At 41.7% G+C, this 26428-nt stretch overlaps 1 protein-coding gene across 1 annotated transcript in view; it reads right to left on the reverse strand.

Moving 5' to 3' along the window:
• Nucleotides 1-2166: 2166 nt before the first annotated feature.
• The window catches only part of lama4 (laminin, alpha 4), a 47908-nt gene continuing 23646 nt past the window's right edge, over nt 2167-26428 (reverse strand). Inside the window, exons 16-40 of the mRNA XM_015354949.2 lie at nt 23334-23475; nt 22584-22677; nt 22254-22370; nt 20386-20571; nt 19556-19695; nt 18562-18726; nt 17241-17386; nt 16410-16575; nt 15496-15629; nt 15162-15333; nt 14507-14638; nt 14132-14274; nt 13028-13157; nt 11453-11590; nt 10847-10980; nt 10543-10701; nt 10064-10217; nt 8941-9134; nt 8382-8571; nt 8011-8166; nt 6974-7133; nt 6304-6434; nt 4312-4405; nt 3761-3880; nt 2167-3064 (exon numbers count right to left, since the gene is read on the reverse strand). Of these exons, the coding sequence (XP_015210435.2) occupies nt 2919-3064; nt 3761-3880; nt 4312-4405; nt 6304-6434; nt 6974-7133; nt 8011-8166; nt 8382-8571; nt 8941-9134; nt 10064-10217; nt 10543-10701; nt 10847-10980; nt 11453-11590; nt 13028-13157; nt 14132-14274; nt 14507-14638; nt 15162-15333; nt 15496-15629; nt 16410-16575; nt 17241-17386; nt 18562-18726; nt 19556-19695; nt 20386-20571; nt 22254-22370; nt 22584-22677; nt 23334-23475 (3643 nt within the window). The 3' untranslated portion in view covers nt 2167-2918. The remainder of the gene's footprint in view (nt 3065-3760; nt 3881-4311; nt 4406-6303; nt 6435-6973; nt 7134-8010; nt 8167-8381; nt 8572-8940; nt 9135-10063; nt 10218-10542; nt 10702-10846; nt 10981-11452; nt 11591-13027; nt 13158-14131; nt 14275-14506; nt 14639-15161; nt 15334-15495; nt 15630-16409; nt 16576-17240; nt 17387-18561; nt 18727-19555; nt 19696-20385; nt 20572-22253; nt 22371-22583; nt 22678-23333; nt 23476-26428) is intronic.

A 26428-nucleotide genomic window follows, 5' to 3' on the forward strand; every position in this document is an offset into this window, starting at 1 on the left:
CTACACTTGTTTTGGCTCCTTAATCCCACCTTTCTTTTCCCACTTATGTGGTGCATATTAGTGGGACTTTGTTTGATAGCAGACAGAGAACAATGGGAATCCTTTACTTCCTGCTTCCATATAATCACTTGGCCAGTTGCCTTCCTTTGACTAGTCACAGGGTCGCATTGCCCACACCCTTCTAGGGAATGCTCGCCTTTCAGATGAGATTCGATTCGATTTGATTCAAGCTTTATTATCCAATGTGGGGACATTTGTTTTACAGCACACTCCCAACATAACAACACAATGGCAGACAGAATTGTACCAACCAAGACTTCTGTGCAACACTGTTACAGCAAGAGAAGGGAGAAGATAGTTCCGATACATTGTTTGAAAGAGATATTGCAGTGGGGGTGAAAGATTTCCCGTGTCTGTTAGTGTTACACCTGGGGACGCAGAGGGAGAACCCAGATGGAAGAAGTGTGAACTCGTGTTGGAGGGGGTGGGAGACACAATCCACAATACACTTTGCTTTCTTTGCCACCCTCTGTTTGTAGAGTACATTCAAGTTGATTTGATTTGCCCCAATTAATTTGCTACGTGTTTTGACGTTTCTGAATTTCCGCAGCCTACAATCAATGTTACTGATGTTATCAAACCAGCAAATGAGACAGTATGTTAAGACATGTTTAATAAAAGACTTGCAGAAAAGTGTTAGGATGCTTCTACCTTGCAATAGCTTGGTTTCCTTGGAAAAGAGTTGTCCTTTTTATAAATGGTGTTGCAGCATCCTCCATCTTGTTTGAACCTAGTGTCCTCCTAGAAAAGCTATCTAGTTACTCATGGTATGACTCCACTATACAGTATACTTGATTTACTGCTCAAAGTCAGCTAGTCCAGTTGATGAGCACTGTGATTAATTGTGATTAATTGCACTAATCAACTTTGACTTTATTTCTGTGAATCAGAATTAGCAGTCTATTTAGGTTTTCTCTTTTCAGTATTGTGAATTGGTAAGAGGTCATTAACATGCATTCCCCTTAATTCATCCCAATCTAGAAATATATTTGGTTGTCCAGATTGTGATGCCGCCTGTAATTCGTACATAGCATACCAAAAAAACAGTAACAAAAGGTGTAGTGGATTATAAAACATCGCTCTGCAGCTTTTCCCAAAATTAACCACTTACTTGTCAAGGGAAGTTTCTGAAAACATTTGATTTCCACTTGTTATCCATGATTATGAGTTGCTAAAGGATGCTCTATGCAATCAAATTACATAGTGCACAACTGGAAAACTATTTCTGCTATATACAATGTTGTAGTCCAAGGCAATTTAATCTTCCCCATCTAATCACCTGTTGGCCATAAATTCTCCAGGATTTCATGTGTTCCTTTTTGTCACGCCTATTGGTGATGAAGAAATGATGCTACCACTTGTTACATATCTCTGATTAAAATGAGACATACTGTACTGACATAATATAAAAAAGACATACTGAATCACATGGACATTAACCAGTAGGGTTGAGAGAGCCTTGTTTGGACAGCAATTCCTAAATGAGAGGTCCCGGTAATGACAATTTTCTGAATTAAAAAATACAACCATGTTGGCAAAATGTTCTGTGCAGAAATATGCAGCCTATATTGCAGATATTAGAGCACAAACATAAGGCCTGAAGAAAGAATGTGAGACACTATCAGCAGAGTGTTTGAAATGTGTGCAAGTAAACAGCTCACAAAGACAAGTGAGCTCTTCTTGCTGACACTACAACTTAAGTGTAATGTTTTCCTCTGTAATTAAAATTTAGTTGAATTTATACATATAGTAATATGAAATACTAGAATAATAGGATCTGTATCTGCTGTCAGTGCAGATGAACTTGTGCTTTGTGTACACAGAAAGGACGAGTCTTGTTAGATAACTTAGCTTGGTAGAGGTAGTACTACCTGAAAACTGAATGGGAAAGTCAGATCAGTCATCTGTACCAGACAGCTGTATGCCTACTGACTGCCCTTCTTTGGAGATCTAAAATTATACTGGTGTCTGCAAGGCTTAACACAGTGAGCCTTAAATGAGAACAAATGGAACATTTTCTCTCCAAGTCGATGCTTACAAATCAGTTTTTTGTTTATAAATGCTTTTTTCTCCCAGTTTTTTTATACAATTATGCAGCACACAATAGAAATGAAATGCTATTCTTTTTATTGTCCACACAAATGATAGGTTTAGCATATCTTTAAAGCAAAAATGACTGCATATAAATTTGCCTGGTGTTAACAGTAATACAGTGTGACAAAAGACATATTCAAAACACATAAAGGGTCTTCCCGTGTTTTCATTTTAAGTAAAAAGGGCCGTGGCATTTTTGCTTTATATTGTGATTTTAAGTGATGATGCTGGATCTGCACTTATTTTAAAGAAAAGAAAATCTAGCTCTCACTGCAGCACCAGTAAAAATGGAAGATTTTTGCAAGGGAATATAGTAAGAAATTCATGATGTAGTAATGGCCATGAAGGAGAAATTAAAGTTACCCAATTAATCAGTGTATTGAAACTCAAAAGATCTACAACAACTTTTAAAAAAAAATAATCTATGGCATGTTTTCCACTGATAAACCTGTATAGAAACATCTCTGAGCGTCACGAAAAAGAAATGTCTCCTCCCCCTGAAGGAAATTAGGGATCTTTTACAGTTTTCTTTTTAAATTACAAAGACTCGACAGCCAGATTATGAGAATTACAAAATGATTATTCAGGATGATAGGCTGCGCTCTGAGAGCCAGAAGTCTTTGGTATTCTTTAATCGATGCAGGCGTAGGGAACACGTGCAGTGAAGATGCCATTTTATTCTCTTGCTCAGGGAGACAGTAGAGAGATAGTAAGACCACACAGGTCTGGCTGTGCCTTGTGGCCGCAGTGCTGTGGGCCTTCTGCTACTCCGCTGGACAGGAGCCGACACCGACAGCTCCGCTGACGAGGGCAGCTTTGCCGAAGCTCACTGGTGTCTCGTTGACTGCCAGGCTCCTCATGCAGCCTGTGTACGGCCGGTGGGTGACCAGGCTTTGTGGAAGCAGAGATGCTGGAACACAAGAACGTGTACAGTAACACAGTTTTAATGCGCAAAAACCGTGTGGAATACTACTGCATATTATCATAACAGAGAGCAGCAGTATAAACACAGACTGTTAGGAAAAAGTAGTCAAAGGCGTGTTATTGAGGTTAATTTATTCTTGTGCTCAGCTACATTTTTACTTTTATTGGGGAGTCGTAGATCAATTATTTTTTAAGTAAGGCCTCACTCCTCATTTGTACTAGTTCACATACAGTTTGTTTATAATTTTGTATTAGCTTTAGCCAGTGTGTATTTTATCATTCTATATGATATTTCTCAAAATGACTGTATAACTGCAGAACTCAGTACTTCATGTTGGTATATTTAGTCACGTAGTTGGAAGAGAATTATATTATTGCTGCACCGAACAATTTATTTCACAATTGATAATATTCCTTTGCCTGGAATTCTTCAAAATATACTCTAGCTGTTTTTCCAAAACGAAAGCTTTCCATCTTCTGCATGTTTAGCAGATAGTGTGTCATGTTTCAAGGACAAAAATATTAGCGATCTACATGTATTTGGTGTTACAATAGTTTAATCTGTTCTGAAAGTTGGACATCAGTAACATCCTGACAACCAGACAACACTAAGCCTGATTCAAGGGAGCTGCAGCTCAGTGATAAGTTGCACATGGACAAAAGTGTGGCACTGTGAACTGACCTGGTGCTCCTCCGATAAACACTGGGGTTCTGCTGTCAACTGCTCTGTGGTTGAGAGGTCCGACCACGTGGTTCACCTCAGAGTCCACATCCAGCTGCACCACGTTGGCATCTCTGATAACTAAAGGGACAGCGTTGTGGCATTTAGCACAAATATAGAAAGAATCTATAAGGAGAAACGGGAGGCACTGTGGCATGATAGTCAGGAGGTGAGCTGTGGCCTCTCAGCTTCTGGGCTCAATGTTGGATGAGCTTATCTTGCCTGTGGAGTTTACAGATCCTCCACATGGCCACATGGTTGCTCTCTGGGTTCTCCAGTTTCTTCCCGTCGTGTTCAGGTTAACTGGCATCTCCAAATTCTGCCTCACTGTGACCCTGCACTGGGCAGGCATAACACTGACATCCACTCACAGCACATTTCTGGATCTCATGATCCTCAGTGATTGCCTTCCACTCTTTTATTTCTTCCCACGCGTGTTTGTGGTTCTACCTCTGCCTGTTTGTATTTTTCCAAACGCCTCATCCCCGCGATCAAGATGTCATTTCCCTCACCTGCAATCCTGTGCCATCGGCCATCACAGAGGCTTTGCTTCGGAGTCACACGAGTTGCAAATTCCCGGATTCCGTTGTTGACTTGAACAACAACCTGAAGAACCAAAACCAAACGCTAGAAGTTAGTGTCTACTGATATTTCCCTAGAATAACTCCACAAAACATGAAATAAAAATTAATTTCCCACTAATTTAATTAAATAAGGTAATAACTAAAGAAAATGGACCAAAGATACACATTATTATTTATTAGTACTAACAATTATAAAGGAAGATAAATACATACAGTACATTAAAAAACATATAACCACTTATATATAATAATACATGAATAGCCGTGGGCTGAACTACTTGTTTAACAGTAAAACTTTTCTTATTAAAACAAACATAAATTACAATGTTACAAATGACTGAAAAATGAAAAAGAAAATAATACGGCTCTATAGAACATCGACAGGTGATGATAAACTGTATTATAGTAGGAATGAGTGACGAAATAATAATGTTATCAGGATTTGAGGCAGATGACTGAGGATGCATAGAAGACAAGCTATTATGATATAAAATTCAGAAATTGACTAAAGATCTGAACAGGCTACAATAAAGATCTGAACAGGCTACTGTACACAACAAACAAGACGACAATACGACACGCAGGACTGGCAATACACACGTGGTTTGACAGGCTTTAGTTGATGTGAAAATTCATGAAATGTACAGGAAAAGGGTATTCATTTTTCTAATGATTAAAGAAGAAAACTAACATTAATCTAACATTCCTAAGACACCAAGCTGTTTACAGTATACTCATAATAACCCACAGTTGTGGCAACAGTTGTTGATAATGTTCTGTGTGGCCAATAGCCTACCCCAAGACCCTATTTCATGTATTTTATGCAGACATTTATTAAGAAATATGAAACAAAACTTTCCCCTTTATAGAGAATTAAGGTACAATCATAACTAATTATAATAATGACGACCTTTACAAGTTTACTTCATGATGTGTTCACAGTAAAATGGTCTTTCCAGGATGTTTGCAGAGCATTCATCAATTTGTGATACAAACAGAGCTAATAATCACTGGGTTTAAGAGTAGGTGCTCAGTCCCCTTAGCAGATAAACCTAATCAAAGGGTAAAAGATCCTGCATGATAAAATCTGATGTGTGGTTCAGCTTTATGTGTACATTGTGTACAGAACTGATGCGATTTATCTTTTAGTTCATGTAAAAGGAGGATTGTGCATCACTGCAAGCATGTTGCTGATAACAGACTGACTCAATTTTTGGCAAATCTCACTTGACACCATGGTAATCGGTGAAACCATATAACCATCTCCCTGTTATTCATAACACAGCAATTGCAGAAAACATATATCACCACACAACTGACAACCCACTGAAGCTCTGCAGGTGTGAGCCTGGTCGGTACCTGGATGGGAGTCTCCTAGGAAAGCTAAGGCTGCTGCTGGAAGAGGTGTTAGTGGGGCCAGCAGGGGACGCTCACCCTGAGGTCTGTGTGAGTCCTAATGCCCCAGTATAGTGACAGGACACTATACTGTAAACAGGCGCCATCCTTCAGATGTGACGTAAAACCAAGGTCCTGACTCTCTGTGGTCATTAAAAATCCCAGGGTGTTTCTCGAACAGAATAGGGGTGTCACCCCAGCATCCAGGCCAAATTTCCCTCTCCCCTTTACCAATCATGGCCTCCAAATAATCCCCATCTCTACACTGGCTTCATCACTCTGCTCTCCTCCCCACTAATAGCTGTTGTGTGGGGAGCGTTCTGGCGCACTATGGCTGCCGTCACATCATCCAGGTGGGGCTGCACACTGGTGGTGGTGGAGGGGAGACCCCATGACCTGTAAAGCGCTTTGAGTGGAGTGTCCAGAAAAGTTGTAAAGAATTATTATTATAACAAAGTGCACTTTGTTAAGCCATTCCCGCTCTTTTGCATCGACTGTATGTGAAGGCGGAGTCTGTGCTCTTACCTGCCCTTGGTGAAGGTGCATGTTGAGGTAGTGTCCTTCAGCAGTGTACAAGTGCAGGAGCACCCCTGAAGGAGCTCGGGGACGCACTTCGAATACCAGCTCAAACCTCAGTCCCAGGTTGTAGGAGTCATCTGGAGCAGAGGAAAATAATATCATGAAAAAAATACACCTCTGTGATTGTCTGGAATTCTGTCTCTAACGAAGAAAGAGCAGCATATCTGGAAGAAACAGTATGCAACCATGAAAAAGAAAAGCACGGACAGTGTTCTGTGTTTGTTTCAAGGATTTATCTCTTCATCATTTGGAGGTTCAAGTCTCTGGTGCAAGACTATGACTTAAATAATGTCCACTTTTCTAAGGAGGTGTTTAGAAAAGTTCACTCCATCTAATTTAGAATATATAGAAGTGCAAAATTAACGTTGTGTAAATTCTCCAAAAACAGAAAACTGTTACTAACACCTAATTAATTACAGTGAGGGCTCACATAGTCTATCCCAGCAGAACACATCCACTCTGCCAACCTCTCCGTCAGACTGACAAGTTTATTTAAACGAAAGGAATAGATTCATTTTTGGTTATATTCACAGTTTTGTGTATATTAAACAGGTTTATGTTTTCACGAGATAGTGTGAAAAGCTTACTTTAGCACTGAACTAAAGCTGCGCATTACCCAAAACTAAGTATCCCCCATCCTCTGAGAAATACGTTCCGGATTCAGAAGGTTCCTCAAAACAAGGTGTGACGCCAAATGTCTGTGTGATTGAAGACATCCATTCTCCATTCAGCTGGAAGTCCTTTATACAGCCAGTGAAGCTGTATACAGAGCTTTTCTGAAAGACAGCAACGCAGAGTAGAAGTCGTTCAATGTGCACATTATACCCTTGCTTACAAAATTATAGTGTTTCAGGTTCTGCTGTTTTAAGATTTTAATGTTTGTTCTTCTGTTTTTGTAGTAGGGTATACCCCGTCTAAAAACATAGCTTTCATTTAAATAAGCCATTCTGCAATAAAGAATAAAGAGCACCATTTACGAGAAAATGTTCAAGAAATGTTTATCTTAATGTACATTTAAAATTCTGGAAGAGCCTTGCTGGCACAAAAGAAAAAATACTTCATGTGTATCTTGTTATTATGACACAGTAAATATGTCAATTGATAGTAATAAGACAATTCGCTACCTTGTAATAACAAGATAATTTTCTTGTAATTACAAGATACACGTGCAATATTTTTTCCCTCGATGGCAGCAATGCTCTTCTGTCTACCATGGACCCTAACAAATTAGATTTGAGTTTCCGCACTTAAAAAAAAACATCTCTTTAAAAAAAGAAAATGACTTAATGTTAATATCTGAATATTCAACATTCACGAACAAACATCTGTTGAATCCACCTACGTACTGAGTTACATTTTTATTTTCTCAGTCTTCTCCCCCCTCTACAATGACCTTTTAAATGACTGAGGAAGAAATACTCGTTCCGGAATGAAACTAACGCTCTTTTGATACCAACAGAAAAAGTAGAATCTTTCATCTTTAATTGGCTAATTTTGTTTTGGAATAACCAGAATCGCTGCTTATGATCATAATTAGTACGACTAAAGAACACTTCTACAGTAGTTTTGGTGTTGGAATGTGAAATATCACAAGCAGAATGCCACGTGCTCTGCCCGATACGCTGGACTGTTGTCTTGCTGGATAAACAGTACCTGTATGTTCTTCAGCGATTTCCCAGGTGGGACCCCCCCCACATAAAACGGGCCAGCGACGCGCCAGAGGGTGTCAGCTGTAGGGATGCGCTCCTCCAGCACTCTGAGACCATCAATAATTAAACGCCCTTCATTTCCACTGCGGGTAAAAATAACCTGCGGGATGAATCACAGTAATGGGGAGGAAAGAGATTATGTCCACTGACCTGCGCAGAAGGAAATCCATCATTCCCAATGCATTCCATTTAATATTAAAATGTATTAAATATAGATAATCCATCAAAGATACCCAATCTATCTACTTTAGACCTATTAAGTCATTTGCTGGTGGTAGAATCTCTGCCAATGAATATTCAGGGAGATTGGCTTACGTTGTGCCACATGCCATCGTTGTATTTCTCCTGGCTTTTGATTTTCAGCTTAGAGCTTCCAGCGTTGAAGGTGTAAATTAATTTCCCGTGAGCGAGGAACAGAGCCATGTAGTTGTCCTCCGCCTCGTCTGACACATAGAAGATCAGCCCAAAGGAGGAGTGAGTTCTCAGGCTGAGGGAGAAGTGGGACCTACAGGCCAGAACACAGGAATATCAGCAAGTCATTACCCATGCAAACAACAGATCTTCTGGGTTTTGCCCACAGATTAAGGAGAGTTCCCCAGAGTTGCCAGAAAGCAAAGGGGGTGTATATCATGAGACAGCCCCCTTTCTCAAGTATTTCCTTGTTTACAGCCTTTTCATTCCATTGCTTGAAGTACAGACGACAATGCCGCATTGCATTTTAAGGCACATCTTTCCTACAAGCGACAAGCTGTCGCAACAACCTGATAATGCTTAGTGGAAACTCTGGGGTATAAATGAGAAGGGGTTTTAAAATGATAAAGTGTCCAAGCCATCTGGTCAGACCGGAGCGGTTCTGTGGCAGAAACACAGTCACCTTTCATTGAAGAACTGAGGAATGCGGCCATACTCCTGGCGGCTGTTTGCTATTCCTCCATAGTGATGAGCGTGAAGGGTGGCTCTAGGCTGGCTTGACAGATAGCAGTGTGTCTTCTCTGACCCGGGGTGTTCTTCTGGGCTGATCTTCAAGCTGATGGGATCGTGTGGAATGCTCAATTTGTCTCTACCCACCTTTTAAAAAAAAACACATTCAGTAAGCATTGAAATTCCATGGCTGTTTAATTCCTTTTTCATTTTTGTAGTTGCCAATTACTTGTTTTATCATACCTGTTTTATTCTAAATTTGGAATCACAAATTTTGTATTGATGTCTCGGCCCTCTGGAATGACCTCTGTAGCCCAAAAGACCAGAGAATGAGAGAGCCACTTGTCTTTTGTTATACTGCAAGCTTTACTGCAATATGCAGAAGGTACAGCGACAACTGGAAAAGACGTGTGTTGCTCTTGATGTCACTGCAAGCCTGTAGGTGCCTGGCAAATCGCAGGGGTCATTAGGGTACCTTTTGTAGCTTCTCCTCTAGAAAAAGGACGAGAAAGCGGGTCCTAATAAGAGCTGCGGAAATGCACTCCTGTCTCCATCCAAGTCCGTGATGACCCTCTGGTAATAATCACTTCCTTGTCAGGTGATCACTAGGAACCTGCAGACTGAGCTGCTCCCATTGCGATTAGCTGCTTGCCAAGGGACTTGGAAAAAGTGGTGAGGATGGAGGATTGTGGAGAAAGGAGATCTTGTATTGTGGAGAATGGAGAATTGAGAATTGAGATGGACACCAAAGCAGCCGGAGGACTAAACCTGCTGCAGCTACAGAAAATCCATTGAAATATTCCTGATGGTACATCCTTTTTTTTACCAGTTCTGCCGCTAACAGCTTGGTTGCCACAGCCCTCTTTGCTAACCTAAGCAGTTACTGGACCGAACTAGTCATTCACCCTGTGGATGCTGACTACCCGTTTCTGTAGCTAAGGATGTGGGATTGGACTCTGAAACCCATTCAATCCATTAGTAGTACAGTATCTCCATTAGATTAGATAGACCAGAAATCCTACAACAGATAAACGTACGATATGTTAGTACAAGCTGGTGGTGATATCTGTTTTTACCTTCTTTGTCTTGCCCTTCTTTGATCTGGAAGTATTTCTTCCTTGTTTCAAATGCAGTGCAGCAGGGGGTTTCTCAATTGGACACCCATACAGTGAAGTCTGGACTTTCTCGGTATACTTGAGAAAATCTTCGACTTCTATATCTCTGTCATGCCTACAAGGTAGAGAGCACTGTTATGCTCTGGTAATTATCTTAAACACAACAGCTTCGTTTCCAAGGCAACATTCCCAGCATTTAAAGCAAATAAGCCTGCATTCTTAGCCACATCATTATCTGCATAATTCATCAAATCCAACTAAAAAAACATATTTAGTCATTACTGAGATGCAAACCATTCAAGCCAATCTGGTCCACTGCTGTAAACATTTATTTTACTTTTGTTATTCATAAATAAAACCCCTATTTTTTTAACATATGAGGGTTGTGATGTAAAAACTATCTACTGTATAATGTGCTCAATGATTCATGAACCACATACCTGCTAAAGTATGCATTGCTAATGCAGCCCGTGAAATTCAAGAACTGACTGCTTGGTGTCCCTCCAAAATAGAATTTGTTTGGTGCTGAGGCTGCTGACTGTGAGGAACCTGCATGACTTCTGGCTTGTTTATCTTTGTCATCAACTATCAACTGATACCTAAAAAAGATGCAATTATAAAACAAGACAAATAATCATTTAAATAAAAACAGCAACACTGACAATGACAACAGCAGTTGTTGAGAAACAGTCGTTGTTGAAGTAGTGTTAAGTGGGTAAAACATAAAAATAATGCAAGGCTTACTTTTCAGGTGTGACTGATGCTACAAGAAAATGAGTCTTCCCATCACTGTAATGCTTCTCATCAGACTGTACTTTGACTCCTTTGGAATTAAGAATGATTGCTCCGTTTTCCAATGAGATGGCAAATTCATCAGGCTAGCAAAGAATTATATAAAGTTGCTTTGGTTTATTTTCACAAGGAATACATACAGTATAAGACTTTTCTGAGTAAATATTTGCATGTTGAACTCCTATTATACATATATTGCTGGTTCAAGCATGAGCCGAATGAGCACTGCGTAGGGTTGGGCGAGCTTAAATCGGTCTTCTGTCTGCCTCACAAGAGCAAAGCCCTGTGACTTTCAGGGGACCTGGGAGCTTGCCATGCAGCCACTGAATCCTGCATCATGCATCCAACTGATGCTAAATGTCGTGCACGGCACTCTGAAGCTGCTCTAGTGCAAACCAGCATATGCCTTTGAAAAGATGCCTGTTTAAGTGTATAGTGTGCAGTGTCATGTGATGGCTTGAGAGTGTACCGCAATATTCAGCCCAGCCCATGGTAAAGCATTGAGACTAAAATGGCACTGGAACAGTAGAGGGATGTTGAGAAGAAAAAGTGACGTACCCCGTTACTGTGGTAGAAAAGAAGCCCATCGGACTGCAGGGTTCTGAAATTAAAGCCTCCTTCAAAACTGTGAAATGGAGAAATTTTTGCACTGGAGCTCAAGAAGCTTTCCCCTTTGAAATATGCTTGATGGGACATCTGTCAAAGATTAGAAATAACAGAAATAGCAACATGAAACAACATTAAAACAACCTCTCTTTAAAGCCTTGAAAATAGGCCACAAGAAAAACTTCAATTTTTGAATAGTGATCTATTAACAGAACGTTATAAACAATATCCTGCTCCTGACTGTAGTTAATGGCAAAGCCAATAGTAAATAGTAAAGTAATAGTAAAGTACAAAAACAGTAAAAAACAATAAAAGAAAATCAAATTATTACATTTTCCTCCAGCTTCTAAAGCTTATAATGTGAGCATCTGTAACAATGTAAAACTCTGTATTTGAAATACCTGTCTCTTTTGCTCAACAAAGCTTAATACCTGTAGGTGTCATTTAAGAATGGCTTCCAAAATCCAATCCAAACAGAAATTTGGTTTAATTTGCATAAAATCTCGGCTACTTTAGGCAGACAGAACTATTTTAAAAGTTTTTTGTAAGTTACTTATTTAAAGCATTTTAAAATACTGTCTCACTTTTTGGTTTGGTAACATCATCACCATTAATTGTAATCGTCTAGGAAGAATAGTGAATGTACTGTAAGCTGCAAAATCAATGGGGCAGATCAAATTAACCTAAATGTCCTCTGCAGACACTGGGGCCTAAAAAGGCCAAGAGCATTATTGGAGTGTGAGGTACACCATCTCCACTGTGAATTTACACTGCTCTTACACTGTGAGAGATGCCTCTCTGTCCCCAGGTATAAAGGTAATAGACACAGGGAATCTTTTATTCTCTCCAATCTCAGTCTCAAACAATGTAAAGCAATGCTTATCTCCTGAAACACTCTTGTGCTATATAATTTGTTGATGATGTTTGTCTGTTTTTGTTTTATAGCTGTGTAGGACTCTGCTGTAAAACAAATTTCCCCCAGGGGAAAATAAAGCTTTAATTGAATTGAATTAATACATAATGGGGCATGCAGTTTAGGACTGAGAGGATATTTAGGACAACTGAAACAATATTTTTGTTCTTCCTTCGGTGCCGCAGAGAACGTGCTCCGGGATAAAGGACAGAGCTGATTTCAGGAGAGTGGCGTTGCTTGATTTTATTATTGGGAACATTTGGTTAAGTATTCGGTGACCATGGTGTGCATCTGTTTTGTGTGTGTGTCTCTTGCGGAAACTTTTCCTCTAATAATATTTTAGTTCTCTGAAATTGTAAGCTACAATGGTGAGGTTCTGACTCTCCTGTGCTGGCCTGTGGGTGCACTGGTGGTGCTGTGGGATACAAAGAACCTGTTGTGTGTAGAAGATTCCTAGCTCCTTAAAATTGCTAGATAGTGTAGTTGGCTGGAAGTATTCTCCTAATTGTGGTGGTCACCTATGAGATCCCATATACTGTATATGTGTATGTGTGCGATATAGCTGTGACTCCTCATACAGTCTATGCAACACTAATATTATTGGACACACGTACAAATAATTCCTCTGGACACCCATAGCTGATTCCAATGCTGCCTGGCTCCTCCAGCAAGTTGAAGTCCTTCTTCTGGAACTGGAAGCCTCTGAGACAACCTTTCAGGCCCACAAGCGCAGCTAGTTCAGGTCTGGGGCAAGAATAGCAATCGAAGCAGAAACGTGAAGCGCAGCATAGAAATAACAACCTGACATTTTGAAAGCAGTGTGTTAGACTGGGCTTCCTGCCACAGGCTTGCTTGGGAGAACTTGGCACACCCTTCTGAGTCCCGTGGAGTCATGTGACGCTTTTCCCACATTAAGCCCAGCAAGCCCACGGGACAGATAGTGCTGAGTTCACCATGTCCTGATGACACTCGATGATCAGTTTGGTGCCACCACTCAGGCCATCCTGGCCACTGTTGGCTACACTCACATGACCAAGGATGGGCAACTGAACTCTGAACAAGTTCACCTTTACCACAGGTGACACTCAAGAGCACTGCCTCCCTAGCTTGATCAATCACTTCTACTCAAGTAATTTAAAAAGCCAAGTCCGTTACGTTCCGGTTCCGCGCGGGCTCGTGCCCTCTGCCGCCCGTTTCGTCCTGCAACACCTGGGGCGCGAACCCGGGTCTTCGGCGTAACGCAACAGGGAACCAGCCGCGTGAGCTAAAGGAGACCCCCCCCAGTCCAGGCGGCTGAGCACCCTGCTACGTGCAGGGAGGGCGATGACGTCACCGTGCCCGAACGAGCTCCGCTACATACTCTTCAGAGCACTTGAAATCTTGCTCTCAGCACAAACCAAATTACTGGACAGGTCCCTTCCCTTTGTCAGCTGTTCAATACAATTAAAACTCATGACACAGCTAACCAGGCACAGGAAAACATTTCAGTTCTGTATATTGCTCTCGAAATACATTACCAGAATTTACAAAGGATTTTAATTGTGAAATGCTTTTCACTTGAAATATCATTAACACGGGTAAGTGAAAATAGTTCTAATGAAGCATGTACGGATAGACAGATACTGTATTGATCTGCTCGCGTGAGGGACAATAGAAAGCATTGATGACTCTGCTCTCTGCTGAGTGGCTTTCTAAGATGCAGTTTGAAAAAGGTTTACCTGGACATTAAGATGCTGGAGGGAGCTCCTCCAATATAGATATCTGAGAAAGGCATTTGCTTCTGCTCACTCTCCAAAGTTTTTATATGGCTTCTGTCCACCAGTAAAATAACTTTCTTTGACTGATGATAAATGACAGAAATCTGAAAGAGAACAGGGTGGTTTCATTCATTATGAAGCCAGCGTGCTATGCTATACATAGTACGTACATCCTACATACAGTACAGTATGTACTGTACAATATTAACCTTTAAACACAAATGCATTACTTCAACGAGACTGAAGACATTGCATAAAGCACTGAATATATGATACTTATGTCTTTATACAACACATGTGTCAAAATGACAACTTGGACATAATGTTCTAAATTACCTCGTGAGATCTTGCATCATTAATTCGCAGTTTTGTTGAGTTGCTTTCCAGGGTAACAGGGCCCTTGCTGAACCCAAAGTCATAAACAAGGCTCAGGAGGCCATCTTTTATCTCAAGTATGAAGAAATTGGTCTGGAAAAACAATAGGAGAGACTTGACATTGGTTTTTTAACAGTTCCCAGCTGTATTTCCTGGAGCTGCTTTCTAGCAGAGCCAGACTAAGGTCCTTACAGCCTCTCTAGCAGAAGCATTTTCATGGGTGTAGAGATTTCAATCGGTAGATGGGTGATCAAAATGATCTTGAATATTATTTTTCAGATAGCATATCCTTGCTTTACATATATTTATTCAAGATGAGATCTTTGTTACAGCTTGTATCATAAAACAAAAACATTGTTAGATTTTGTTCTTATTTTTTCCATGAAACCTACTTTGCCTATTGGGCGATACAGTCCATTCTGTTAGTAAATACAGTAAATGTTAAATGTATAAGTATTTTTTTCAAAAGCAAAAAGTTTACAGTGAAGAGAGGTTCACAGGAAACTTTTATTTCATGAATTCCTTTCCTAAAACAGGCACAGCCTTTCATCTCGGTTTACATCCCATTACGTGACCATAGTAAAAATGAGAACAAAGTATCTGGCATTGCACTTACCCCATTGACCATCAACAAGAGAAGACCATTGTCCACCACGGTTCTCACTTCAAAGTCAAATCGTGTTACAGCTCCAAATTTTCCCCTTCTTCCAATATTGTTGATAAGAGCAAAGCCAGTTCCGTCAAAAAGGTAGCTGGTTATTTTGCTCTGTGCAAAAGCAAGTTTGTTTCTGCCAGAACAGAAATGGAAAGAAAAGTACAGTAGGTATGATCAGTAGGAAGACAAGACAACTTCAGGGCTTTGTTTTCATAGATGGTGGTATAACTGAAGGTTTTTTTTTTCCTCTGATGAAAGAACAGAGAAAAATCAAATGAAACGGTATTTGATTTACCTGGGACAAGGAGGCGTGGCTGTGGTGTCAACATTGTGTGTTTGCTTGAAGTGGTACAGGCTGACCACCTCATTGTTCATGGTGCCCAACTCAATGCATCCAACAAAAGCGGGAAGGTTCAGACTGGATGGCAGCTAAACACAGAGAAAGAAAAACTATTCATGCTTGCAGTTGTGAGTGAGGTGAATGTTGCGGCCGTTGAGGAAGATAACTGCCGAGAAGCAGTGATTGCAAGCTTTGAATTAATTAGCACCTTCTTGGGCACTGAAAATGCTGTGACTAGCCTGGAGCTTTCCTGAGAATACTGTAGGCTTTCTTTTGGCACACCGTTAACCTATAAATTCCTCAAGAAAAGCAGAAAAACCTCACCTTTGATGCTAGTAAAATATGCTCAAAATAGACTGATCCTTTAACACATGCTATCAGAATCCATAGATGCTTTGACTCTGAGTTCAGGCTGTACTGTACAGGTACATACTGTGCTGTACATGTCTTTGATGTACAATATATACCACACAAATGTCTTGAAGGTACAGCATTTTTTTAAAAAGGAAGCAGCAAGAGTGAAATGTCCTAAGTATGTGTTTAAAGGATCAAACAAAATAACAGTCAACTTTTTAGTGGAAGAACATCTGCACAATTTAAAGTACAGTATTGCTTTATACAACCATATGCAACAGAATCAAAAAGATTTTAAAGATATTTGAAAAAGATGTTATCATTGTTGTTGTTGTTGTTGTTGTTGTGTTGGTGGTGGTGGTAAATAATAAAGTGTGAAATTGTGTATGATGTGTGTGCCCCAATGCCAAGCCGGACCGACACTCGGGGACACAGAGGGGCCTTCTGTCCTGTGATTATACAGTATCTGGGTGTGAAGAGGCCCAGCCGCACTGCAGGTGGAGCAACAGCTGTACCCTGAAGTCTGGAGGAACGCCCCCGACAAAGAGGACCGTGTTGTCAGGGTCCAGGTCAAACAGAGACTCCACCCCAGGAGCTTCCCCCTTCTGAATGAACTTCTGCTCGGCCGTGCTCCTGACGGTGCTCGGTACAGTGAAGAACACCTTCCCATGTCTGCCGAGCCTGCCGGAAGACCAAGAGTGTTGTCACGATCTGTCAGAGTCTCACCCTTATCAATCTGGCACCTCTTCTTGTTGACAAAGGGGGGTGTGTCCTAGAGCTACTTTGGTCTACCCAAGACAAGAGTGAAAGAGAGAAGCTGGGGGTCTTACAAATCTAGCACAGTACACAGAACTGCACTGGGAAGCTCTGGAGACGGACTTATACAGTACTTAACAAGAACAGCTAAAAACAACAGGACGCCATTCAGCCCAGCTACCTGTAGGTCATTTGATCATAAGTATCTCATTCATCCAAAATTCACGTCTGGTTATTTGTTGAAAGAAGCTAAGGAATTGGCTTGTTTCAAACTCCCACCACTGTTGGTGTAAAGATGTGCGGCACTTCCCTGTCGATTTCACGTGTATCCTCTCGTTGGGCAAGAAAGATAAAATTAGCATTACATAAAGATACAGCATACTTAGCCTTGATCTTGAGTATTGAAGTTTCTGAACAGCCTTTTCAGTAATACCTTTCCCAGATGTTAAAAACAGTATAATAGCTATATACTGTATATTAGTCTTTTTTGGAACTATACCCATATATGCTTTACCCAGACCTAGTGGAAATTCAATAAAAACAAAGATTTTACGGAATCTCTGGCACATGATAAAAATCAATACACTTACCTTTCCACTTTCACAAGGTTGAAAGAAGGGGGCCAAGTACTGACAGGCTTCGAACTCAAGGGGATTTCGATATCACCACCTCCAAGATTGTAGATGTAGACCAGGTTATTGTTCTTGATAGCAAGGCCCATATAGTCCTTTCTGCCCTGTGAAAAGAAAAGGTAACGGGCTTCCAGCATGAATTTTTCCTATGATTTGTTCATAGGTAACAGAATTGCAAGCATCAGGATGGAATATTTACTGATCTTCTTAAATTATGAATCCTATAATCTACAAAGTGGTCACTGAAATTTGAGTTTACAGTATGATTATTGATATTTGTACCCCATGTTTATGCACAGTAATGCATTTTTCCCGTGACCAGTGTATTCTAACACAAACTGCAGCAAATAACCTTAGAATTAGCTTGGAGAGGTATGAGTAATTAATTACAATGTATCCCAATTTCATCCAGGGGTTGGGGTGCATTAGCTTCCAAACTCATAACAACACAACTCCCCTGCTCAGTCACATGCAGGCTTAGAATGCACCATTTGAACTGTTTCCTGCGATACACTGTGAAGCCTGCAGTGTGTCAGGAGATGAATGACTGGCAGGCAGGAGGTGTTGGGGGAGCATGTCTGCAGGGCCTCAAAGGTCAGGGTCTAAAGCTAATATTGCAATGTAATGGACAGCCTGCTCGACAATCTCCTCCTCATGTGGGCTGTTCTGACCTGAGCTCACAGAGATTTATTTGATACGATCAATCACAAAATTGCCCAATTAATTTAAAGGTATGTTTGCTGCCTCACAGCGCTGGGGCCCTGGGTTCAATCCCAGAACTGGGGTTCTGCCTGTGGGGAGTTTGCATGTTCTCCCTGTGTTTGCGTGCTCCAGTTTCCTCCCTGTCCAAAGACATGCTGGTAGATGAATTGGCTCCTGGTGTGAGTGTTTGTGTCTGTATTTGTGTCAGCCCACTCTATGATGGACTGGTGTCCCATCCAGGGTGTACCCTGCCTTGCAACTGTTGCTTGCTGGGATAGGCTCCAGCACCCCCGCAAGCCTGTATTGGTTAAAGGGGTTAAATGTTTATATATAATACATGTAAAATAAATTGGATAGAAAAAGATAAAATTGTAGATTAAAGAGGCAAAAATTAAGATTATTGCATTTGTTGAGAGGTACTGTCTCAAAGTCTTTGCATTGGGATACTTTTAAATGGGTTCCTAGATACCGTACAAAGAACATGTATTTGTTGCTTTACTGTGACTACACGTTGTGAAGGTCCATAATCAAGTGAAACTTTACACGTCTGTGAAAGACCTTTTAAGTTGAGACTTACATTTTTATTACCCAGATAGAAGATGAATCTGTTTTGCACAGGCTCCTTTTCAGTTTCTATCTTCATGTATAAACTTATGGAAGTGACAGTCTTCAGCTCTTCAAGGTTTGTCTGAGGGTGGACTTCAACAGCTGTCTGACCATCAAACTTCATGGAGACCTGGACCTGATTTACAAAGAAGGAGAAAACATTGTAATGTTGGCAATGTTTCTCCAAAAGGCAATGGCTGTTTATCCCTAACTGCCAATTACCTTACAATATATCTGATTCAATATATATATTACATTTAATTTCACCTCCACCAAAAGTTGTCTCTTTATTAGCATGGTGACATTTACAAAGCCCACTACACTGAACTAATGGTGAAGACTGAGCAAGACCCGTGTAACCTATGAATTTTCAAAAGTAAATTTTAAAGTTTCCATGCACTCTGTGTAGACGATATAGCTTTTCAGGGGGTTGTAATAAAAAAAAGGAACAAATAAAAATTCATTTCACACTGATTTTGGCTGTTGAGCCTTCTTCAGGTGTGTCAGCAGGCAAAACTTTGCCTTGCTTCCTTCGACTTTTCGGTGTGGAATTAACCTTTACTTGTTCCTTTGCAGCCAACACACGCTGACACAGCTCCTCACTCCAACATCTAGAATTGATCAGTGAGAATGTTTTGCTTTTGTTGTTTTGCAGCTGGGATATGATGCTGGCACGATGGTTAGCATTGATGTGTTGCTGCACTAGAGCCATAGGCTCAAGTCCACACCTGGGTTACTATCCGTGTGGAGTTTCCATGTTCATGATCAGCTGGGTTTCCTCCAGGACCTCTGGATTCCTTCCACAGTCAAACGACAAGCCATTAGGTTAACTGGCTTCTGTAAAATTGGCCTTGGTGTGTGTGTGTGCGTGCCTTGCGATTAATTGTCGTCCTGTCCAGGGTGTATCCTGCTTCTTGGGATGCGCTCTGGGCCACGGAAAAGCGATGGGATGTTTTGTAGCTTACCTTCCTGGCTACACTCCTGGCCTGGGCAATGAGCTCTCTGATTCTCATGATGTTGGTGGAAATATTTTTCACGGGCTTTTTCTCTTCCACTACTCGCAGTTTATCCAGCAGTTCGGGGACTATCTCCGTTAGGCTTTCCACTATAATCAAGATGGCAGGTGAGCATGGGTTCCAATAAAGAAGAAGAAAAGCCTCAAACATGATTTACTCATTTTAAACTCCCAGGTTGCTAAGAGAGAGTGAACAGCTCTTGATATTCAGAGACACTAATCTGATTTTTAGTGCGTACTTCTAATTCCTTTTCAGGAACAGCAGGAACAGTGACAGATCAAATAGTCAGAATTGTAACATTTAGAATATATCTGTGATGTAATGAATCACAAACAGTGCTTATACATCTGTATTGACTGAAACAACAATGTTCCTCCGTCATGTGACAATATGATTCTATTATAATGGCAGAAGACAATTCAGGTATATTAGGTCAAAAGTTTTCTGTAATGTCCGTCAAAACACTTCACGGAAATCTGTGAAAGTAAAAGCACACAAAGTCTTTAATTTCTTTTGATATTTTCTACCTATACTGTAGTTTTCAATGAACAAATACCGAAAAGGAGAACTGATTATTCTTGTCAAGAACACATCATCTATCCCCATTTTATCACTAAAGACTTAAACCATACGGAAAACAGGGTTTCTACTCATACAGTACATATTTTGTAGAGCAGTACAATTAAACACAGCAGTACAATTAACTTATCTGTTACTTTTTACAACTACTGTAAGTCTTTGCCACAGTTACAAATATGGAGAAGATAGAGGTACTGTACCTGCTTCCCCTGCTGTGTTCACTGCCAGCTTGTATGCAGAGGTGTCATATTCCGAATTGTTCAGGTTTCTCGCCCATTCCTGGACTTCCGCATTGACGGGACTGATACTCTGCAGGACCTGAGCTGTGTTGTTCAGGGTACTCTCCGCAACCCCTCTTGCAAACGTCAGGCGCTGTGCCGTATTAACTGTCATTCCAAAAAAAAGTTTTGCTTCAGCTATAAATTAATGCCACAGACATAACACCCTGGGTTCCAGCGTGTACTGTACGCTTGTCTTACTCCTTTCCTAAAATGAGTGAGATGAAGCCCATTACAGTATGCCCGAGCATCTGAACTAAAAATTAAAACTGAGAAACTGCTTCAGTTCAGTGTTGAACAACATGCCAGTTAAAGCTAAAAACGTTTAAGATTAATGTAATAAGGTAATGAAAATGAATGAAGGAAGTCTCGTGCTCTTTGAAGAGCTTTCACATGTGATGGTAATGTTTATATTATATATATTGTCAGCAGCCGTATCACCCTGCAACTCACAACTGGCAGCCCACTGAAGCTCAGCAGGTGTGAGCCTGGTCAGTACCTGGATGGGAGACCTCCTGGGAAAAACTATGGTTGCTGCTGGAAGAGATGTTACCGCAGCCAGTAGGGGGCGCTCACTCTGCAGTCTATGTGGGTCCTAATGCCCCAGTATAGTGACGGGGGCGCTATATTGTAAAAAGACGCCATCCTTCAGATGAGACATAAAACTGAGGTCCTGACTCACAGTGGTCATTAAAAATCCTAGGGCGTTTCTCGAAAAGAGTAGGGGTATAACCCTGTCGTCCTGGCCAAAATTTCCCATTGGCCTTTACCAATCATGGCCTCCTAATAACCCCCATCGATGAATTGTCTTCATCACTCTTGCTCTCCTCCCCAGTGAGAGCTGGTGTGTGGGGAGTGTACTGGTGCACTCTGGCTGCTGTCACATCATCCAGGTGGGGCTGCACACTGGTGGTGGAGGGGATCCCCATTACCTGTAAAGAGCTTTGAGTGGAGTGTCCAGAAAAGCGCTACATAACTGTAATTATGATGTTGATTCAGAACCTTAAATAAGTGATTATGTTAATCCCATTGTGTTAATAGTGTCCTCTTTGAATACATTTATACTTTGGAGATTTCCATTCTGGTGTAGATGTTACTTTAATGTCCACATATACTACATATGACCAATAATGTCCAAACATTCATTGCACTATGGGGAGAAAATACACAAACTCCACACTGTAAGCACTCCAGCCTTGGTTAAACTATTAGAACTTAAGTTCTAACGTAGTATTTCGAACCCAAGACCCATGGCGTATGAGTGCTAATTGCTACACCCCCGTGGCACCTCTTCATTTTACCCCCAACTCACTCTTAACAGCCCTGAATAGTAACACAATAATAACACTTCACCCTGCTGACAAATTGAAGACAGTGGCAGTGCTGTTGCTTTTTGTAGTTATTCATTTTCAAAGAGCACATACTGTACATTTCGCAATGTGCTAACATATCCATGACAGATCTTGTAAAAACTATGACTCTGAGATAGACTGGTGTCCCACCCAGGGCTCTACCATGTGCCCTATGCTTCCAGGACAGGCTCTGGGCTCTGGTGCCCTAGCCAGGAATAACAAGCTTTCTGATGATAGATGATTCCGAACTTGTATGAGCTATTAAATTATCCCTTTGGGATGAAAAACATTCTATAAATGCAAGGAACTTTATTATATTTCTAACACTTTTTTCCCAATTTTAATTTCACTTTTCGTCACAAAACATAATAGAATAGTACAGTATTCCTGTAGTTGCTGGACAGCATTTGGAAGAAACTATAATCCAACACCCCTTACCTTTATCAATGGTATTGAGTCGACTTAAAGCTTCTGACAGTTTTTGTCTAACTTCACTCATTGTCTCCTTTGTTTCATCTACATATTTCCTGTTGTCACTCAGTGAAGCTTCTGACTCTGAGAAAGCGATACATGTAAGAGGTATTTAATACAGTCAACAGGGTGAGATAGAAAGAGCTAACAAAAAACAATCTTATGCTGTCACTTCAGCGAATAGGCACAAATGAAACATTCACTGTCTATTCAGGAATAATGATTTTAAATAAACATGCCTTAAAACAATAACATAAACATCATGTGTATAACATAAAAGTCTAAAACGGAAATTACCATCTTGTCTTGTCTGTACGTTAGTGGCTCCTACAAAGACCTCACGGCTTTTTTGCTTATTGAAGCCGACCTCAGCTGTGATTCCCGATATTGCCTTTAAAACAGGGAAGATCATGTGAAGAAAAAGTACAACAACATTCATGGCAGCAGCCTGTGATAGCTCCGGTCCCGATTCCTTCTCTTAGTATAGAAACCGCAGAAACGCTCTGCTGAGTGTAAAGGTGTCAAGATGTACAGATCTGTTTTTGTTTGTGAGGAGCTGAGAAATTAAGCATGAACCGTGCTAGAACATGGACGTGAAGTAGTTTAAATGGAGTTTATAACGAAAGTTCGGGGGGGATGACAACAGCCAAGTTCAATTAGACTCTGTTGTCAGAAATACGTAGCTGCTCCTGACATGTCTCCTCACCTAAAACAGCAGAAATACTATAACCCCCTTCTCTTCCTTGCATGTCTTTCTGCCTCATACCCCCCCCACCTCCCCCTCTGCAGCTGCCTCTGGGTCACCCCTCACTCTGCAGGGGGTCCCCAGCCTCCTCGTCTTCTGGCCAGGAGGTCAGCCCTCGGCCAAGCGGGTTAAGACAACTTTTCTTGACTGAAACACTTCATGATCCTTTCAGTATGATTGATTCTTCAGTGTTGTTATTCCTAGTGAAACAGTTTTACAGCATCTACTCTGAAGGAATCTCACATCCTGAAATACGCACTGTAGGTTAATAGAGACAGTGTTGGCAACCTTCAGACACTTACATCATCAGCCCTCTGCGCAAAGTTAAGTGTAGTTTCTGCGGTAGCGTTTGCTTCCTCTATATACTTGACAATGTTTTCATACACATTGGAAGCGTTTACTGCTTTCTGAACAAACCCATTGGCATCGATGTTTTTCAGATTACTAAGGGAAGAAGAAAAAGAAACGTACATTTTCCATTATTTCCAATGCACCCATCTACATTTGAGGATGGTTCAGTGTTTGTGAGAGAAAAACAGCCATTAGAAAATAAACAGGAGTAAAATATACTGGTTCCCCTTTTTTCCTGCCAGTTCATGAGACAAATACCTTTTGGAAAATGTTAGCCTTTGAGCCAAGCTGCTGCAACAGTTCCAAGTCTCTTCAGAAATCAAATAATAATTTCAAGTACTGCACTCCACATCCTCTGCCATTTTTGACTAGATTGAAATGTTCTTGTGTTTTTGTGCTTAGCGTTTCCACAATATTATAAATATAGGGAGATATATTTATATGCTTCTATATGAGGAGACTCTCGCGGGTTCCCCTTTGCCAAGAGCAAAGCAGAGGTGCACCAGCTCACGTGAACAAGCCGACGGAAGGAACATAACTTCAGCACACGGAGAATCTGTGGGCTGGGAGCGAGGCTGGGCCACCGCCGACCACCGGCAGCTGGACGTCCAGAACAGCTCACCTCAGCTTCGGCCGCCACCCAGGCTTTCCGCTGTTCTCCGGACCCCTGTCCGTGGTTCGACCTGCAGGCGCGTCTCAGTTTTCCGTGAGCGCGGCGGGGACTGTGGCCTGGGTTTTGACTAGCAGGCTCGTTCCCATTTTGCGGTCTCCACCCCTGAGTTGGCCCCCCTGACTTTGGCCGATCATCTCGTTAGAACTCTCTCCAGTGTAATATGTGTCACGCAGTGACAGAATTTGGATGTGGGGCCACAGGTGTTGGGAACCATATTGATTTTGATGAATATATTGACTTTTATTGACTTATCAACCATATTTGACAAGAATGGCCAGTGTGTCCCTAAGGGGCTGATGTGTTTCTCTTCTTGTTGCTTGAGCTCCTCCTTCTGTCAAAGGTCCTCCTAGTGCAGCCGCCTGGGACACAGTTCAGAAGTTGCATGGGGTTGCATGACCGGTTTCCAACTGTGCCTGTGACCGATAGTGCATTTTTACTCCCGGCTTTTTTGCATTTAGTTGTTTTGCTAATTAGGCCCGAGCCCTTAGCTGTGCCCACACTCATGACAAAAACGCTAGTCATGACTTGAGATATCGGACAGAGAAGAATATGGTGGGACACAGACGGCCTCGCTGCACACAGGAGAGAACTTGGGCACCAGAGAAGAGACCTGTGAGGACAGGACTCAGAGAAACACAGTAGGGGGGGAGCAGAGAGGACCATATTGTTTGGGTTGGCCACAGTGGAAGAGGATGCCTAAGGCCACCCGAAGAACTACGCAGAGTTTCTTTGCTGTGGTGGAAGAGGGCTTCCAGGTCACTGACTAGTGTGGGGTTTGGAGAACAGGAATTCTGTACTGCTCCTTTGGGACAGTGTCTTTCGCGTAAGTGGGATCCCTGGAGTTCATATCGTCTGTGAGTGTGTGTCTCCTGTGTCATGGGTTCTGTGCGATAGTCAGATTGTTAGACTGTAATAAAAAGAGAAATTGTTGAATGTAGGATAATTGTCTTTTCTGATCTGTGGATGCACTAGTTGCATGGGAAAAAGGGTTCTTGAACTCTTAAAATTGCTAGGCCAAGTAGTTGACTACAAAGTTTAAAAGATCAAAGTTGCGGGATTTAGGAGTCACCATCCATGACAATATCTTCCTCCAGGATGGCCATTTCCAGTGCACGGTCCAGATTTCTGGGCTCTGAGAGGGCACCCTAGTGACAGCAGTTGGAAGGTGGCAGAGTCCAGAGGCAAAGCTCAAAATTCAGCTCCCTGTTAGCTTCGGCACCCCTTCTATTTGGTGAGGTTCATCACACTTCTGCCACAAAATATCCAAGGAACTCCCTTTCCAGCTCCCTCCACTCAGGTAAATGTTGTCAGCAAAATACAGGCCGCTTTGTACTGCACAAGCCAGGTTCGAGGGCTTTGCAAAGGCCGCAGACCAATGTTGCTCTCTGTCTAAATCTACGAGCACCTGCCCTGCAGACCTTCGTAACTCCACTCTCACGTGGACAGCGTACGTCACCGAGTCCCGCCAGTTCAGACTGATCCCAGAGTGCTGCAGGAGAGCGATGGTGGAGATCTTCACGGTTGTGCTGTGGGAGGACTCCCTCCGCGGAGTGGTGGCTGGTGTTCAGGTCCTCCCTGGTCCTGGCTTGCAAGCACGGGTAAGAAATTGCTTACTGCCGGACCAAGGCGTCCACTAGAGAAACTGCTGTCCCCACCCCAGCTGTCATTCAGTGATGTTCATAGAGGTTGTACACTAGGAAAGGATCTTCTGTTTTCCATCGCCGCTGCCAGGCTGTGCTTCCAGATGCTGCTGTGTTTCTCTGTTGTTCCTGACTACATCTTCTCTCACGTCGTTTCTCTGGAGCCGAGACAGAAGTGTTGCTGCCTCATTCCTCCTTTTTAGCACTACTCATTGTAATAATTCAGTTCTACGTAACTTTTCAGATGACAGTATGTAATCACAGGACTTGTGTATGCGGAGTCTGTGGTCCTTCCACACTTTACATTCACATTAGTTGTTGTGGTTGTTCGTGCCCACTGAGATGCCCATCCCATATCTCCCCACCCTCTCCCACCCTTCCTGCCATCCCTCTTCCTCAAGCCTTCAGGATGTCAAGTAACAAAGTAGAAGTACTTTGCTACACTACTCAATTACATTCTTTTCCCGAGATCTAGGCCAAGTAGTTGACTACAAAGTTTAAGATCTTGCTTAAGTTTTACATTTTCAGGATACTATGACTTTTACTCAGGCACGTTAGTTTAGAAAAGACGGTACTTTTACTCCAAGATATTTCCCAGAAATTTCGCTCTGGGGCAGTGACGTTTAAACGGGCTGGGATTCTGATTGGGTAGAGCACTGATCACTACTGAGGTGCGTGAATTGGACCACAGCCCGGAGCCCAATGCATTTTCCCACTGTTTTCAATTTAGTCG

Source organism: Lepisosteus oculatus, chromosome 2 (genome assembly GCF_040954835.1).
Source record: "Lepisosteus oculatus isolate fLepOcu1 chromosome 2, fLepOcu1.hap2, whole genome shotgun sequence".
Taxonomy (NCBI): Eukaryota; Metazoa; Chordata; class Actinopteri; order Semionotiformes; family Lepisosteidae; genus Lepisosteus; species Lepisosteus oculatus.